This window comes from Pangasianodon hypophthalmus, chromosome 16 (genome assembly GCF_027358585.1).
Source record: "Pangasianodon hypophthalmus isolate fPanHyp1 chromosome 16, fPanHyp1.pri, whole genome shotgun sequence".
Taxonomy (NCBI): domain Eukaryota; kingdom Metazoa; phylum Chordata; class Actinopteri; order Siluriformes; family Pangasiidae; genus Pangasianodon; species Pangasianodon hypophthalmus.
Window position 1 is genome coordinate 10,340,707 of NC_069725.1, and position 18,117 is coordinate 10,358,823.

The 18,117-nt window shown below is 39.4% G+C and overlaps 1 protein-coding gene and 1 long non-coding RNA gene across 6 annotated transcripts in view; one reads left to right on the forward strand and one right to left on the reverse strand.

The window, feature by feature from the left end:
- The first annotated feature begins 260 nt into the window (after positions 1-260).
- kcnab2b (potassium voltage-gated channel subfamily A regulatory beta subunit 2b) overlaps positions 261-18,117 on the forward strand; it is a 71,775-nt gene continuing 53,918 nt past the window's right edge. Inside the window, exons 1-4 of one of the 3 annotated variants that reach the window (XM_034312043.2) lie at positions 261-445; positions 4,578-4,682; positions 15,780-15,910; positions 16,587-16,628. In XM_034312043.2, the coding sequence (XP_034167934.1) occupies positions 15,834-15,910; positions 16,587-16,628 (119 nt within the window). In that variant the 5' untranslated portion in view covers positions 261-445; positions 4,578-4,682; positions 15,780-15,833. The remainder of the gene's footprint in view (positions 446-4,577; positions 4,683-15,779; positions 15,911-16,586; positions 16,629-18,117) is intronic. The other 2 variants (XM_034312042.2, XM_034312044.2) reach the window with 2 other exon arrangements.
- On the reverse strand, positions 10,319-17,814 carry LOC117599279 (uncharacterized). Of its 3 annotated transcripts, none has more exons than XR_008304167.1 (3): positions 17,645-17,814; positions 11,483-11,636; positions 10,319-10,916 (listed from the first exon to the last, which is right to left on the reverse strand). It is a non-coding gene; the product is annotated as an uncharacterized LOC117599279 (long non-coding RNA). The 3 variants fall into 3 exon arrangements; XR_008304168.1 differs by having other exon boundaries at positions 17,265-17,814; XR_008304166.1 differs by having other exon boundaries at positions 17,129-17,814.

An 18,117-nucleotide genomic window follows, 5' to 3' on the forward strand; every position in this document is an offset into this window, starting at 1 on the left:
GCTGTTCTTACTCTCATTAAACTTGCTCACTACTCACATATGTACATCATCATTACTACCATCCATCATGCTTTTTCTGTAACATCTTTACAACCTACACTATGTTTATAATCTACTCTCTGTTATAATCTCTTTCTCTCTTGCTACACACACACACACACACACACACACACACACAGAGTTTGTTATCTGCATAGTCAGGGCAGCAGAAAGATTCACTTGGAATACACCACTGCAAGCCAAGCCACCGGATACATCCTGATCTCTCTCTCTCTCTCTCTCTCTCTCTAGCTTATTCGCTCACACATTCCCCCCCTTCCTTTCTCTCACTTCCTCTCTCTCTCTCTCTCTGCACCTCTCTGAGTGATTTCTGCTCTGCCCATCTGTGTTTCCACACTGTGCGCCAAGCTGGGGTCGACAGGCTGGGATAAAGCACGGGACAGAGGTAAGCATTCAACTGCAGTATCGCTTTCAATCTCCTCTGCCATATTGAGTGGCTCTACTGTATGTGTGTGCATGTGTGTTTGTGAGTGTATGAGAATTTATGCAGTGCAGCATTGCACCACTACAGCACTACTATTCTCATCTCAATTTACATTTTATTTCTCATTCTAGAAACGCATGTTAAAACCATCTTATAAATCGGGTTGTAGTTTTACCACCTCCTTTATATTTATATATGTTGGAGCTTTCTAAACATCAGTGCACAGTAATAGTTATACTGGAACCAGTGTCATTGTATGTGTTATATGGAAACTTGTACATTTATGTGGTGGTTTTAGGTCATTATTTTTTTCCTGTTTTTGATATTAAAAATACTTTATTAATATTGATATTAAAATTAAGACTGATACTTCTTAGATGTACTCGCTTGCTCAGAAATGCTCCAGGATACAATACGTCTTTGATAAAACTTCAGGTTTAGTGAGTGCTAACTTGAGAAAGTGTGATCTCAGTGGATTCAGAACATCAAGCCAGGTTATTTTCACAGGAAGTACAGGCTTGCCAACACATTTGTCTCAGGTGCAGGTCTGAACTCTCAGGAACATGAAGTGAGGGACAGATGGGAAGTGCTGTGATGCTTGTGACAGAACTGAGGAGACACCTTTGCTCTGTTGTTTTGCAGCGGGTTGGTGTAATCTCTTTCTATGTGTTACTGGGCTTAGTTTTTGGTCATTCACTCTATGACAGAGATAAATATCAAAAGAGTGTTGAGTGGACTACTTATGGTTATTATTCATCCATACTCTGCAGCAATGATGTCAGTGAATGAGGTCACAGCCTGTCAGTCTCGAGTCTTGAGTCAGGCTCAGTTTATGGTCTGTGCATTAGGACCTCTGTGTACCTGAGGCTTTAGCTGCCTACTGAATAATGACAAATGTGAGATGATGGCTTTCCCTTTTCAGAACACCAGCCATCTGCAACACTGGGTGGTCATGAAGTTATTTTTCTCTGGACTTTTCATCTTGACAGCACAGCTATCATAGTGGACCTCAGTCTTTCATAAGTATAGGAAAGGTTGAGGTCCACTATGATAGCTGTGCTGCTTTCTGCCATATTTTACAGGAACTTTACTTTGCCCAAGACCCAAGAGAGAAATTCAAGACATTGATTTGTGCACTCTAGTTTAGGTCTGGGATTTCTGATATTATTATTCTTTCCTAACCAGTTAATTTTCATGATAGTCTTCTGATTGATTGACTTTGCTCCTACTCATGTCTGGATTAACCATCACTTATATACATATGTGTTCCCCTATGTCTTAGAAGCTGTACTCTTCACATTTCACTTAGTGGAAAACAGATAGACAAAAAAATCGGTTGCAGGATTATCTTGGACCATGAATTAGTACAAACTAATGTGATTTTACTTTAAATCTGGTAACAGTAGTGATATTACTTCATACTAGCATCATATTAGAGAAGACGGTAATCATCACCTGATGGTGAAAAACAGAAAACAAAAACACAGTGAATCCCTAATGAATACTGGCATTCCTGCCTGCTGTGAATCATTCTGGTCTTATTCATCCACTCTAGAGGGCCACACTCACTCTATTCCCTTTAAACACACATGTATACATAAACACACACACACACACAGGACTAAACAGATTATTGTGGCACAGCTAGAGACACACAGCTAGAGAGAGAGAGAGAGAGAGAGAGAGAGAGAGAGAGAGAGAGAGAGAGAGAGAGTCTGCGCTGAGACCGCAGAAACCTGCTCAGACTCCTGATGAGGCATCATGTAAACTCCGTTGCAGAGAAAGTCTTGCTCATCTCTCTCTCTCTCTCTCTCTCTATCTTTCTATCTCAGACTGAACATTATCCATTCCAGCCTCCCACTCACTTAATTCCACAGTATAACACAAACTGTGATGTATTGCTTAAGCAGTGTTTAGACTTATCGGTAAAGACCCCATCATTCCACAGTGCTCGAATCTAGTTAACACACCTCAGAGCATTTGTATTGGAAGATGGATTAGATCTAGTTTGCAGACTCACTTAGGGTCTCTAAAGCCTGGGATGAAGACGTGAAAATGGTCTAGATATAGACAATTTCTCTGGATGGACTGTTTTTTGTTTATGATTTACTGCAGAGTAATCAAAGCTCAGAGTACCTTATACGTGACACTGACCCGACACTACCACCCTTACAGTAACTGAACCTACTCTCTAGTAACTTCTTTTGCAAAAATGAGAAACATCAAAGGCTTGATGGCTTTAAGGTAAGTTGTGTCTTGTATTCACTAGGGATGTGCATTTGGGTCATTTCCACAGCTCAAGTATTTGACAGAGTATTTAATTAGCAATTACTCCAATTTCCAAGTGGTGGGGTTGAGGGTGCAGATCTTGCAGTGACTTACTATCTATCCTACTGTATTTGTGATCCTGATCGAGCTTAATGACAGCAAGACTTCTCTGTTGTTACTCAAAATGTATAGTACTTTTGCAGACGTACAACAGTATAGTTATATTCATTCATGCCTAAATTGGGGAGTGATTAATGTAAATTAGATGAATATGAAGATAAATTGGGGCATGACATTTGCGTATGAATTATATATAAGGAACTAGTGAGCAGGAGTTTGCAGCCATGCAGTTAAAGCTGATTCACCATTTGAAAGCAAATCACCCCTCATTAGCATGACAGATTCATGAATCAGATGCAGATTTCTTCATACATCATTCCATTCACTCAAATCTGTTCTTGCCTCTATGCAACGTTCATTTGAAAGGTTATTGCTTACGGGTGAATGAAAATGAGAGGCTGAGCTTAAAGCATGTTCAATTATAAAATATATATAAATAGTGAATTTTTTGTGATTTTTTTTTTTTTTTTGCTGTTCTTAGATATATACTGAACTATTTATTCAATCCGTACATTTTTAAATGTACAGATTTAAATGTGTTTAATGTATAAACACACACCAGGACAATTTTCTCTTATGTGAAAGCAAACTGGGACTGTGTGTAATGTGTGTGGTGGTATGTTAAAGCCCAGCTCTGCAGCTCCCTTTTCTTTCTACAATCCATAACAGCATGAGACAGCAGAAATGTGAGCTGAGTGTTATAAATCAAACTTTCTCAAAGTCACACAAATCACACATTCACTTGGTGTATTTCATACAGCACAACTGTTATTAGCTGGGAATTCAACTTTGAGAACCAATGCACACCCACACAGTCAGTGGTGCTGAAACTCAGTAGTCCTCTACATCTACACTATAGGGCTCTGTGAGGATCAGATGTTTCGCAGAATTTTCTCAGTGAGTACAAAGTCATGGTGCACCATTTTTCTCTATTGAGGGCCTCAATCAGTTTGAAAAGGGAACTTGTACTAAATCAACATATCAGAGCAGAACTCTTGAACACAGGAAGGTTCTTGGAACACACAAGGTTCTTGATTTGTCAACAATTAAAATGGCTGTGCTTTTCTGATTATTTTTTCATTCCGTTAAGCAAACACTCATTGATACTTTATGTAACCCCAGTTTTTGTATCAGTCTGTCCCTACATATGAACATACTCTTCTTGGCTGTCACTTCAGAACAACGCAATAGTATCTTTCTGTAATTTTTTAAAGCTATTATACAGAAATTTAATCAATATCACAAGCAATTATTTGCATTATGTGCAGGAAACAGGGATTTGTACAAGATATAAGAAGTCATATATTTGGCTATTTGTGGGCATGGAGGAGCCTGGATCCTGGACATGTTGGCTTAGCGGTTAGCATGTTTGCCTCGCACATTGGGGGTTTGAATCCTGCCTCTGCCCTGTGTGTGCGGAGTTTGCATGTTCTCCCCATGCTTCAGGGGTTTCCTCCCCCAGTTCAAAGACGTGTTGTGGGCTGATTGGCATCTCTAAATTGTCCATAGTAGAGTGGCTACTGGCTAGTCTAAATTTTCCCTAGGTGTGAATAAGTGTGTGAATATGTGTGTGAATGGTGCTCTACGATGGTCTGGAATCCCATCCAGGACATATTCCTGTCTTCCACTCAGTGACCCTGACCAGGATAAACAACTAGCCAACAACTTCCAGTTGTAAATAAACTGATAAACTTCTGTGTGCCAGGTACAGCCTGTTAGAGGAGCTCCTTTCTGTGCACTCTGCAGCAATATGGGAGCACATGATGATATTCAACCATCACCAACAAAAAGGACAGTCCACTGGAATAAAGTAAGGTTGCTCATAAAACAGTAACATGTACCAATCTATTTAATTGATTTGTTAAACAATATTTTCCTTTGCTACATCACATTTAAGCAGAAATCAACTCCTATAATTATAATATCAGGATTAATTTTGTTTCATTACAATTGTGTTCAAGAATGCAAATAAAGTGGAAATTAAAGTGGTACTGTCAGTTGCAGGAGTCCAACTGACAAGTTAGTTAGAAAGAGCTGATGGGTCTGGGTGTGAGAGAGGGAGAAAAAGCTGCGACTGTGGGGTGAGAAAGAGAGTGAGATTGTTAGTGTGGGGTTGGGAGGGAGAGATCTGATAATGTGGGGGTGAGATAGGGAGAGAGCTGAGACTAATTAACTGTAAATTAAATAGCCTAAGTCTTTAATTCTAATATTCATCATATGTATGTATCCACTCAGCATCCACTTTATTAGGAACACCTGCGTGGCCTGTACATTCATGCCGCTATCAACCAATCACGTGGCAAACATACACAGATCAAGAGCTTCTGTTACTCTCTGTGTAATCTCTGTGACTTTAGTTGTGGCATGGATAGTTATGCTAGATGGGCTGATTTGAGTATTTCAGAAACTGCTGACCTCTTGAGAATTTCACACACAATAGTCTCTAGAGTTTACACAGAATGGTGTGAAAAACAAAAAAACAGTGGGTGAGCAACAGGATATACAGTGGATATAAAAAATCTAAACACCCTTGTTAAAATGCAATTTCTTTTGATGAAAAAATTTAACTAAGATAAATCATGTCAGAACTTTTCCCACTCTCAATGTGAAATTACAACATATAACATTTAAGAAAAAAAATCAGAAACATTTTAGGGAAAAATTGGAAAAATAAAAAAGTAATAACCTTGTGGCTGTGTTCAGAATGAACCAATCACATTCAATCTCATGTTCAAAAGTAATTATCAAACAGCTGTCATCAATAAAATTATTCTGATTAATCCCAAATAAAGACTAGTTTCTGTAGTCTGCAAAGGGCTGACAAAACCTGTACAGTGTCTCACTCTTGAAAGGAATCGATCAGGAGAGAGGTATAAATTTTTTTTCCAAAACATTAGATATACCATGGAACACTGTGAAGGCCATAATCAACAAGTGGAGAAAATGGAGCACCACAGTAGCATTACCAAGAACAGGATGTCACTCCAAAATTTACAAAAGGACAAGACAAAATCTTACCAGGGAGGCTGCCAAGAGACCAATGGCAACATGAAAGGAGGTGCAGGAATATCTGACAATATTCTCTGCATGTGACAACAATCTCTCGTATTCTTCACAGGTCTGGGCTATGGGGTAGGGTGGCTAGATGGAAGCCGTTTCTCACAAAAAATATCCAAGCCCAACTAAATCACCCCAAACCATGTAGCAAAATGTGTTATGGTCTGAAGAGACCAAAAGTTATAATAATTCTATAATTCCAAAAGGTATGTTTGGCACAAAAAAGTACATCAACAAAAGAACACCATACCCACGGTGAGTTACGGTGATGGCAGCATCATGCTTCAGGGCTGCTTTGCTTCATCTAGAACTGTGGGTTTTATCAACATAGAAGGAATCATAAATAGCTACAAATAACAGCCGATGATTAGAAAAAAAAATCACCTGGCTTTTTTCTAGTCTTCAACTGTCCAATTACTGTGAGTCTCATGATAGCCTCAGATTCTTGTTCGTGGCTGACAGAAGTGGAACCTGATGTGGTCTTCTTCTGTTGTAGCCCATCCACCTCAATGATTGATGTTGAGCATTCTAAGATACTTTTCTGCTCACCATGAATGTAAAGAGTGCTTATTTGAGTTATTATAGACTTCCTGTTAGCTCAGACCTGTCTGGTCATTCTCCTCTGATCTCTCTTATCACCAAGGGTTTCAGCCTGCAGACCCTCCACACACAGGATGTTTTTTGTTTTTCGCACCATTCTTTGTAAACTCTAGAGACTGTTGTGTTTGAATCTCCCATGAAATTAGTAGTTTCTGAAATACTCAAACCAGCTCATCTGCCAGCACCACCCATGTCATGATTAAAGTCAAAGAGATCACACTTTTTCTTCATTCTGATGTTTGATGTGAACATTAACTGAAGCTCTTGACCTGTATCTGCATGATTTTTTGCATTTGCATTGCACTGCTGCCATATGACTGGCTGATTAGATAACTGCATGGATGAGCAGGTGTACAGGTGTTCCTAATAATGTGTACAGCATACCTGAAATATCTATATCTATCTATCTATCTATCTATCTATATATATATATATATATATATATATATTAAAACATCATGCAATAACCGGTCCACCAGAGGTCATGATCCCAAGAGTCAATTAGTTTCACCTGTTTCTCTGTTACTACTTCCTATGTAAACACAGTGCAAACTCATACGCATTGCAAAGTCTTGCTCAATATTCTTCCATACTTTACATACATACATACTTTACCATACATGATCCATGTTATTATTATTGTCATTCTGTGTATTGACCCATGCTTTTTTTCCAAGCTCTTCAGACAGCTTTTTCTGCTCAAGTGGAATTATTGAAATATGGCAACCATAGAAGACTGTCTGCCAATCAACATCCTTGCAGTCCAGCTTGTGTTCATAACATATATGGACTCAAAGACACCTCCTAAATGCTTCTGAGTAGGCATAGTTTGGTAATGGCACTTAAGGGGCTTTCTAAAATATGTTAAGTTAGCTTGTTAATTAAAACACTGAAGATTATAAATATTTATAAATAAGGCTTTAAAAAGCTCTCAGAAGTCCTGTCAGGTTACCTCCTCTGAGCTAGCTGACTAATATGGTAGCAGTTAGTACGTGATAGCTGGCTTACAAATGTTGCCAGTAAATATTATAAACACTTCTGAATATCACTAACAAATCAAGTCAGGTTGGCTTGTGTTAAAGAGCTGGTTAACATTAACAATGAAGCTTGTCTTAGAAAGCATGCCAGGTTAGCCCATGATAGCTAGCTGACTGCTAAAAACTGAAAATACTATGTAAAATAAAGAGTCTATATAAATACCAGGAGAATCCTTCTGCCTCCTTGAAGTCTCCCTTATATGCAAGTCACACCTACTGCAGACAGACCTTCTTGACACCACTACTAAATCACCTCACGACTGACTGTCCAGCCCATGTATTATCACTAATGAACCTACCTGTCATTATGTATACATGGGGATTTAGTGGGGAGGCATATATATCATCAGCTAGTCAGAGTAAATCCATTGCTTCAATGTGAAAAACTGATCCCTCCCAAGTGGCCATTGGCACAAAACAAAAACACAACAAAATGAACTACAGTAAATGAAAAGTTCTTTCAGTGAGGTCAAATATGCCAGAAGAAGTAGGTGGAAAAGATGGAAATTACTGCACCCGAAAGCCAGGGGCAATAAGTAAAGTCTATACAGTCAGACAGCACTATCTGTTGATCTATCCTGTCTGATGTGAGCAGGAATCAGGGGTTCCAGACGGCTTTATAACTGATGTAGAGGAAGCGCTATTGGTTATTTCAATGTGAGTGGGTGAGAAATCCATGGCTGTGAGTATGTATGTATTTTAAAATTGGTTTTGTACATTAGAGCAGAGAATTCAGCACTTGACAGCTAGTCACTCAGTATGTAGTAACCTTACTAACAAACAGATACAGAGTTAGGCCTGCACTGTTATAACATAGCACAAGTGATAACTAAAAGCTTAAACCAACAAGATAAACTATTTGTCTAAGCTTTAGTGTACAGCACTGGATTATAGTCAAACGTTAGCATCCACTCCAGAGTGGCATAGCAGAGCTGGCCCAAGTGTATTTTTGAAGAGAGATCAGGACACCACCTGCAATGGCCTTTGGCCTCCCACCTGACTTGCCAGCTGTTCCTCCAGGCACAGAGTATGGGGGAGGGTAGTGTAGCGACCCACAGGGACTTGGGGGCCAGGATTTTGCACAGGGTGATATTAATGGACAATGATTGTGGGAACTACTCATCAGTTGTTGGTGATGAGTAGTGATTGGAATACCTGTGTTCTATACACTCCAGGCACTGATGGTTGGTGGCTTAGTGGGTGGTGGGCAGTAACCCCAGGAGGAGGATGTAAAAAAAGGTTAGGTTTGTTTGGGGTGACTTGTGTGTGTGTATGGGGGGTGGTTAGGGGGTGAAGGAGCTGGTGCTGTTGTTCTGAGCTGGCATGGCTGCACCCGACAGTAATCTGGTTCAAAAAACCACTTATGTGAGAAACTCACTCCTGTGTCACTGTGGAAAAGACGGTACATTTCTATAAATTCCCATCTCTCTCATTCAAACCTTGTGACTGAGTGACTGACGGGGATATTTTGCCTCCCATCAATGCCAAGTTAAGCTTTGCTGGACTCTCCCAATGACACCACCCTACCTCCTGCTCTTTTCCTCTTCTGCATACATTCCTCCAGTGCCCACATCCAGACATTCTTCCACTGTGTTTTTAACCAGGTTTCTCTACATTCATTCTCCCACTCATTTTAATGACATCCTCTCCCTATCCCAGCTCTCTCTTTCTTCATTCCCTGCTCTCTCTTTGTCCATAATGTGCATCCCTTCTATCTCTTGTTTTCATGATCACAGTCCTTTCTCTCTCTCATTGATCACAATTCTTTTCTTTCTCTTGCTCTCAATGATCATGGCCCTTCTCTCTCTCATTCTTAGTGATCACTAAGAGCCCCTTTCTCTTAATCTTAGTAATCACAGCCCTTTCTATTGATCTTAATGATTGCAGATTCTTTCTCTCACTCTCACTGAGTTTACCGTCCTTTCTTTGCTCTCATTGATCACAGCTCTTCTTGTCCCCTTGCTTTCAATGATCACAGCCCTACTCTCTCTCACTGTCAGTGAACACAGCCCCTTTATCTTGCTTCTTTCAAGGATTGCATCCCTCTTTCAGTCTCAGCATCTTTCATGGATCACATCTCTCTCTCAGTTTCTCTCAAGAGTCACAGCCTTCTCTCTTTCTGGCCTCTCAGAAAGACAGAAGGCTGTGACTCTTGAGAGAAACTGAGAGAAGAAGATCACAGCCCTCTCTCCCATCATCTCATGGATTCCAACACCCTCTATTTCAGCTACTTTCAACCATTACAGGCCTCTCTCTCTAAGTCTCTCTCAAGGATGTCAGCTCCTCTTTCTGAATGACTATAGCCCCATCACCTTTTTTGCAGCCTCTTTACCCTTCATCCCTGCCTCCCATAGTCATCTCCCAATTCATCCTAACCCCTCCCTCACATATCCTATCCCTAGTCACTCATCTCAACCCCCTCCTCTACTGATCCCAACATCTCCCTTCCTCATTCATTCAAGTATCCCTCACAACCCCTCCTTCACACATATTTACACCCTTCCTCCTTTATCCCAACTCCTTTCCCCATTCATCCCAAATCCATACTACTCTGTTGATCCATTGGCTCTATCGCCTCAAGCATCTACTAGAAAATCTTTGGCACAATATGCCACAATAGAAGTCAATCATTCCCTCATTCTCTCATTTGGAGAATATACACTCCCATTCATGTCCTAAAGTTTAGACCCAGCTACAGGATAAGTCTACAGGCTTACAATCTCAGGCTAACCTTATTCCTACCATCCTGATGCCTAGAAGGAATGTCAAGCTCTTGCTGCATGTTTGTCAGTTGAGCTCCTAGCATGACCAACTTTCCTCTTCAACCACGCTGAAACTAGTTATACCTGCAGTTAAATCTACTGATCACAGCCACAACCAGGATTTTCATCCTTGGCTGTTTTCATTGCTAGTCAGAGAAGGACAGGCTTCCTCTGCTGAGCCTTTGTTCTTTCCTAAATTGTTTCTTCCTTCAAGCTCCATCCAAGGTTTCTTTTTACAATTTTAAAACGTTTGATATTCATTCATTCATTCATTCATTCATTCAACTTCAGTAACTGCTTTATCCTGTTCATGTTCAGGTTTTTTATTTGCATTTTCAAAATTTGAATAAAAGAGCTGGATGGAAAACTCCATACTGTTACCTGAGGCTTGCTCACCAGTGTTAAGACACTATCATCTGTAGGGCCTGCCTGGGAGAAGTTGCAAGTTGCAGAAGCACTATAAAAGTAACTCTTCCTCCCATCTCCAGTTGCAGTTAACTTCTTCAAGAATTTCTCCACTGGGTCCCTTCCCTCCTCTTCTAAGAACTTCCAGATCACTTCCAGATAGCAACACCCTATTCAACATGGCTACCTACAGACAAAGATACAAAGATATGGGACCTCAGAAAGACTCAAACAATGCATCAATTTACATAAGAATTTTGGGGACCAGGCTATCTTGTGAAAAACACAATGAACAATAGGACTCTGTCTTGTTTGTTGGGCAGGTTTATTACAAAGTTTCAGTGAAAATACATTGCTTTTAATACATTTCTTTGGTACCTGCTTATCCTTCTCAACTGCGCTATGGCTTAATATGATTGGTCTATCCAGCATTCAAAGTTACATAAGCCCTTCTTGGTGAAAATACATTGGCTAAATGTTATCAATGAAAACTTATGACTTCACTGTATCCCTTTCTCTCCTTCCTCCCACTAGAGGGCTTTTTAATACCATGTAAGGTACATGTTCAGCATTTCACACAATGGCCTACTGTTTACAATTACTCAAACTCAAAGTTATGCACTAAGTGGTAAGTGAAAACAACAGGTGTCCAATAAGAGCAGTTCCATGTCAAGTTAGAAAACTCTGCAGAGTGTGTGTGTGTGTGTTGACACATTTAATGGCTTGTGTGTGAAGCATTGTTCAGACACCTACCTAGATAATTGAGTTCTCTTATTTTTCCTGTTTCGTACTAACATCCCTCAAGAAATTCCTTCAAGAAGCTGCCCAAGATCTCACAGGTCCTTCCCCAGTACGGTTGTACAGTTGCTCTCCATACCATTTAATTAAAGGCAAGATCTGCACCTGCATAAGAATATTTTAAATTTATTACATATGAGAAACTCTTTGCTGATATGATTTTTGAAGTCATTTTGTGTGTGATACACATTAGGAGTAAAAAGCATGACAGTGACTCTTAATTTAGCTATATTGCACAAGCAAGAGTGTGGTTATACTGAATATTGTCATGGCTGTGATTCAGCCATAGACACAAAGCCAAAGGCCATGCAATATTCAGTATAACTGCACAATTACGAGTGAGATATTGCTTTTATAAAACAGTTCTATAAACAAGAAATTAATATTGAGTAACTGATATTTCAGACACAATATGGTCAGATGTTCTGTTTATTTTTGCTCTGCTAGCGGAAATACATCCTGAAGAAGCTCACTTTATAGCCCGTCGGATGGCTGGCAAGCTAGCTCATATTGATTTGTACATTTCCATTAAAGGTGCTTCCGGTGAAATTGTCTTCCTTTCTTCCTTTTTATCTTCATCTGACGAGCTTTATATGTAAAAATGTATCATTTGCCATGTCTGTTGATGATATCACTAACTCTACTGTAATGATTTCGAACTATCGCTCATATTGGAATTTTATGTGGCAAACACAGACGAGCGGAGTGATACAAACAGTGAAACTTTCCAGTGCAGTTATACTAAATATAAGCACTCTTGGAACACCACTAAATTAGTGGACCTGATAATTGTAGAATATAAAGTATAATTTCAAATTGCAATTGCCTCATTAAAAATTGCTGTTGCACCTTAGACATATCAAGGTCATCAAATGAACATCATCTCATATTAAAACTTTATTATTTTTAAATTTTAATTATTTTAAGTTATAAATCAATTAACTTGAGTTTTTATATTGTGTTGTCTTTTATATGATTATTATATAAATTTCATCTAAATAGAATTTAATTCTAAGTCATATTGAGTGCAAGATAAAGCAGTTGTTATCTCTGCTTGTTGTGAACCATTGTCCTTCTTTGCCCTTTGCTATAAACAGTCCTCCTATTTCAGCCTTGCTGCAGATGCTGTGTGGTGCTCTGCAGTGACTGGAGTTTTCCTTCCATGCCAAGGAGAGTGTTTGCTTGTGTTGACGCTTCAATTCTTGTCCCCTCTCCTTCTCTATTGTTTTATTGCAGATTCTGCTAGTTTTAATATCTCACTGGTGAAAAGAATTGGGGAAGAGACTTTGGATGGAATTCTTTTTTGGTAGTGTTTTAGATGAATAAGTCCTATAGTTGCGTTTCACTGTTAGTGTGCTGACATTTGGGATGCATCAGTAATGAATGTATTGTTTTGTGGAATCCTTATTCACTATCCTCTGACTGGTCCTACCTTCATATCATATTATTGTCATACTATTATGTTTCATATCATTGTCAATCATGTGTATGAAGCTTTTATTTAAGCTCTCAACTGCAGTATACAACTTCTAGTGCTGTGATTTGATTATGGAATCATGTAGTGGAAGTGAAGATGGTAGTCGGGCTCCATCTGCAGGTTGCTCCAAATTTTTAAACTCATGTTCTTATAAGCATTCTCTTGTGGAAGCCACTAATGGGTTAACATGGGACAGCCATAACCCAGTTTTACCCTAAAGCACTGGCCTGCATTAAAACTGAACAAAAACTGAATTGTCCCAACTGAATACAGCACAGATTAGGGGAAAATTATGTGAAGTGAAGTTAAAATAGATAGATAGATAAATAGATCTGACCTGAACTGACCTGAATTTGTTCATGATAACAATGTGGGTTTCCCCCTTGTATGTTCTGATATACTGAATTGGAAACTATTTGCTGTACACATTCAAATACATTTTAAAACTTTAATGTGATTTAATATGACCATTAAGTTCAGAATGGGATATAATAGTATTTCCTGGCATTTCTGGACATATGTGCTTCATTTTCAGGTTATAATTTCACACTGAATTATTCTCACTTTATTTATCCAATATTTTTAGTCCAGTGGAAATTATAACTCATTATAGCCACTACTTAAAGCCTAGAATCTTTAAAACAAAATGTCACTTAGACTGGTGTTTGATGAGGTCCAAGAGATCAGAGAATATTCATCACTGTAGACTATTTACAAATACCACTTGTCATGGTGCCAAAAATAAGTAAGCAAGAATAATAACATAGGTCTGTGGACCTCTGAGTACTGCTTTTGGAAAATACTGCTTAAATGAAGTGTGTACATTGATTAGGTTACTCATCACACCACCACATCTTTGATTATTTTCCTTGCTTGCCCTGTCATGTTTTGTTATTTACTTATAAACTGAATTATTTATTTATTTAAATGATTTATTTTAAATAATAAGTTTCTAATGAGCCGCAGTTGTTGATGTGGGGCTAAATTAACAATTGGACTGAATTTTGGTCAGAAGGGAAATGTAACTTTGATGCCATCTCCTGGTCAGAGCTTATTATAAATGTATATTTGACGACTTTAAATTGCTACACTTAAGGCTGATCATCAGGCACGTACAATAGCTTACCCTAAGACCTGATTACAGTGTTTCCCACAGATCTGAAATATACTTACATAAGACTATTTAAGTAACAATTATACTTTGTCTCTCATCACCAGCATTACATCAACTCTAATAGGGTCTGCATCCTTCCACTCTGAGCTCTCTCTCGCTCTCTCTCTCTCACACCCCATGCTCTCTGCTCTCTCTCACTCAGCTCTATCCCTCTCTCTCTTACTGCTAGACCTGTCAGCTCTTTCAAACTCACCAGTCAGATGAACTGCTGATTTGAATTAGTTAAATGTATCAGTCGTATTCTGCCACTTAAAAATGGGTTTGCCTGGCTAGATTAAAGCATATTAGTCCAAGTGACTGGAGCTGGACGTGTTATCTGTTCAATTAATAGAAACTACTGAGGGAAAATTCTTGGCAACTATTTTGTCAACAGATCAGTTCAGTAGATCAATCCATGTTACTGTTCTATAGTGTTGTGGTCTTGGTCTTGAGACCACAAATCAATGGTCTAGGGCTTATCATAAACTCAGGTGAAATTTTACTCGGTCTTGTCTCGGTTTCGGCCTTGTTTCCATGAACAAGTACTTTGTAATGTTCTTGTTACAGTACAAAACGTAAATGTCTGTCTTTGCATGTGTACTAATATGGCACCTATAAATGTCACGTGACTATGTTTTACAATACTCGTTATGTTCTTCTTCTGTTCGAAATAAGTAGAAGCCTTTATTTGTCACATACATTACAGCACAGTGTAATTCTTTTCTTCGCATATCCCAGCTTGTTAGGAAGCTGGGGTCAGAGAGCAGGGTTAGCCATGCTACACCACCCCTGGTGCAGGGAGGGTTAAGGGCCTTGCTCAAGGCCCATCAGCTTGGTGGTGTTGTGGCTTGAACCCCTGACCTTCGACCTTTAACCACAGCAATGCTTGTTAGAAGAATGGGCTATGTTTAACATGTCCTCAGTATGTCCTGTGTGTTTATTTCTACAAAATGTTAATACCAAAATAGATGGGTTATTTTATAAATCAAGAGAAATTTCATGTCAGATTAGGCAGATAGCACAACCAGCAAATTAACATGTCCTGGTCTTGACATGGACTCTGACATGTGTGGTGTTGGTCTAGTTTTGCCTCATGTCGGCCTTGACTCCATTGGCAGTGGTCTTAAATCCAAGCAACCTACTACTCCAGTGGAATGTCCTCTTTGATGGTGATAGCTGGATATTGTCATGTGCCCCCCTGTTGCTTCAAAGTGTATAGAAAATGAGTGCATGCTAATATTTATCAACTTTACCTGTACTCTGAGTTTACACAGAACTACTAACCCAGAACTTTGTCAACTTCCTTACAATTGGAGGTTACTAGCTAGCAATCAAACTCACCCTGACCCCAAACTGTGTTCATGCCGCAGTCAAATTACAATTAAGGTTTCCTAATTAAGGTGTCTTAGAATAGATTAATAAATAAAATGTGACTTTCTTTTAATGGGACACAATATACTTGGACTGTCGTCAGTATACTGTACCTGGACACTGCACCACTTAGCTGTGTTTGGGAAACACTGGATTATATCTAACAGAAAAAAGCACAGCCAGGTGCAATTCTATTGAATTAATATTTAGCTTTTTTTATATGTGCTTTTTTTCCTACTATATGTAGAGACTGAGAGTGTGAGAAGGACCAAGTGGCTGGTCCGTCCTCCTTCACAGCTCCATGTATCCTGAAGCCAACTCAGACTCTCCTGCACGTCTCTCCACCAGACACACTGGCTCCCCGGCTATGATCTACACGTAAGTACAAACACATAGCAATCATACTCCCAGCACCATGTTGTAACAATAAAAGTTGTTTAGCAGTGTAAATCACACAGCAGGTTTTTTTAAATAAAGCTTTAAATTTACTGTGGTGCAGCCACCTCACAGCTTCAGAGTCCCCGGTTCAGTCCTGAGCTTGGGTTACTATCTGTGCAGATGTTCTCTGGTTTTCTCCCATTGTCCAAAAACATTCCTGTAGGTGGACTGGCTACTCTAAATTGCTCCTAAGTGTGAATGAGTATGTGTGTGTGTGTGTGTGTGCATGGTGTCCTGCGATGGACTGGTGTCCCATCTGGAGTGAATTCTCTGGGTTTGTGCCCACTGTTCTTGGGATAAGCTCTGGACTGTGACTCAAAGTCCCTTGTATCATCCAGGCACTGTGGTGTGTGCTTCAGCTACTTTTTTCTTTCTTTAAAAAAAAAAATCACTCTGGATACTCATTAAAACTTTTGCATCATTTATTACTGTACTTCATCTATAATTCAGATTATAAAATTGATTATTCTGCAGTTCACACCCAGTGATGAAACACCAAAGGCTGTTTGTAATAGCTAGACACATGTACTGAAATGAGGATTTAATGCTTCTCATCATTACTGAAATTAAAATTATGAAAAACTGAAAACTAAAACGATTACCTTCTTTGTTGCAGTGCTCGATATGGGAGCCCAAAAAGACAGCTTCAGTTTTACAGGTACTGTTATTTTTAATGCTTCATGTGCTTTTACCACACCATATATGTTCTGACATTATACTAAACAAACACTCACCATCCACTTTAATAGGAACACCTGTACACCTGCTCATTTATGCAGTTATCCAATTAGCCAATCATGTGGCAGCAGCACAATGCATGAAATCATGTAGCTACAGGTCAAGATGTTTGTTCACATAAAACATCAGAATGGGAAAAAGTGTGATCTCTGTGACTTTAACTGTGGCTTGGTTGTTGGTGCTAGACTGGTTTGAGTATTTCTGAAACTGCTGATCTCTTGGGATTTTCACACACAACAGTCTCTAGAGTTTACACAGAATGGTGCGAAAAACAAAAACCATTGAGTGGCAGTTGTGTGGGTGGAAGCACCTTATTGATAAAAGAGGTCAGAGGAAAATTGTCAGATTGGTTTGAGCTGCCAGGAAGGATACAGTAAATCAAATAATCACACTTTACAACTGTGGTGAGCAGAAAATCACCTCGGCATGTCCAAAACATCAAACCTTAAGGTGGATGCGCTACAACAACAGAAGACCTCATCGAGTTCCACTCCTGTCAGCCAAGAACAGGCTAGCATTAGCACAGGCTCACCCAGGGCCTAAAATTAACACTCACCAAGCGCCAAATGCGAGTAAAAATCGGCGTTGGCGAGTATATGTAACAGTGTCAGTGTCAGGGTAAAACTTTTACGAATCATAACAATGCAATGTAGTGAGAACAACAGCTAGTTTTTAAAGAGGTTAGCTGTTTCTGATGTAAGCGAATAAAATAATCTTTTCCGAAGACGAGATCATCGTGATTGGTTAGCTGTCCTGTCACACGCGTCAAGAGCGAATCAAATAATAGAATACAAACGGGCTGATGAGGTCAGAGCAGTGATTGGCTAGCTTGATTGTAGGCACGGTTCTAGTAACTTTTACCTCAGAAAATATTGCTGCTTTATTTAACTTTTCCTTTCTTTATTCAACGTAACCCGAGAATGTGGCGACACATACCTGGAGTTACGCCGCCAAAATGGAAACATGAGCAAACATCGGAAAGTCATGATGGTTCTCGGCGTTTTAGCGAGAGATTTCACTCTCTCAGAGAGTCTCAGAGAGTTTCACTGACGATGGATCAAATGGAGACTGGCTTGTACTTGATACCGCGACTAACACGATGGCCTGCTCCGTTTGCCAAAAACATGCAAAGGACAACAGTCTCAAAAATTCGTTTGCTTTAGGGATAAAAAAAAAAAAAGAAAGAAACTCGAAAATGTTAAAGAACACGAAAAGTCCTGGTGCCACAAACACAGGCCACGTCTTTACCTGCGTTGTCAACTCCGACAGTCAGGCTCTGACCACACTTCAGGAGCAGACAGCCAACAACATGAAGAGGGGATGTAATGTAATGAAACAGGTAAAATCAGACTGGCGGTCTAGCCTAAAACCAGAGACACTGTCTGACCTTCTAATTGTGCATCTTTCGT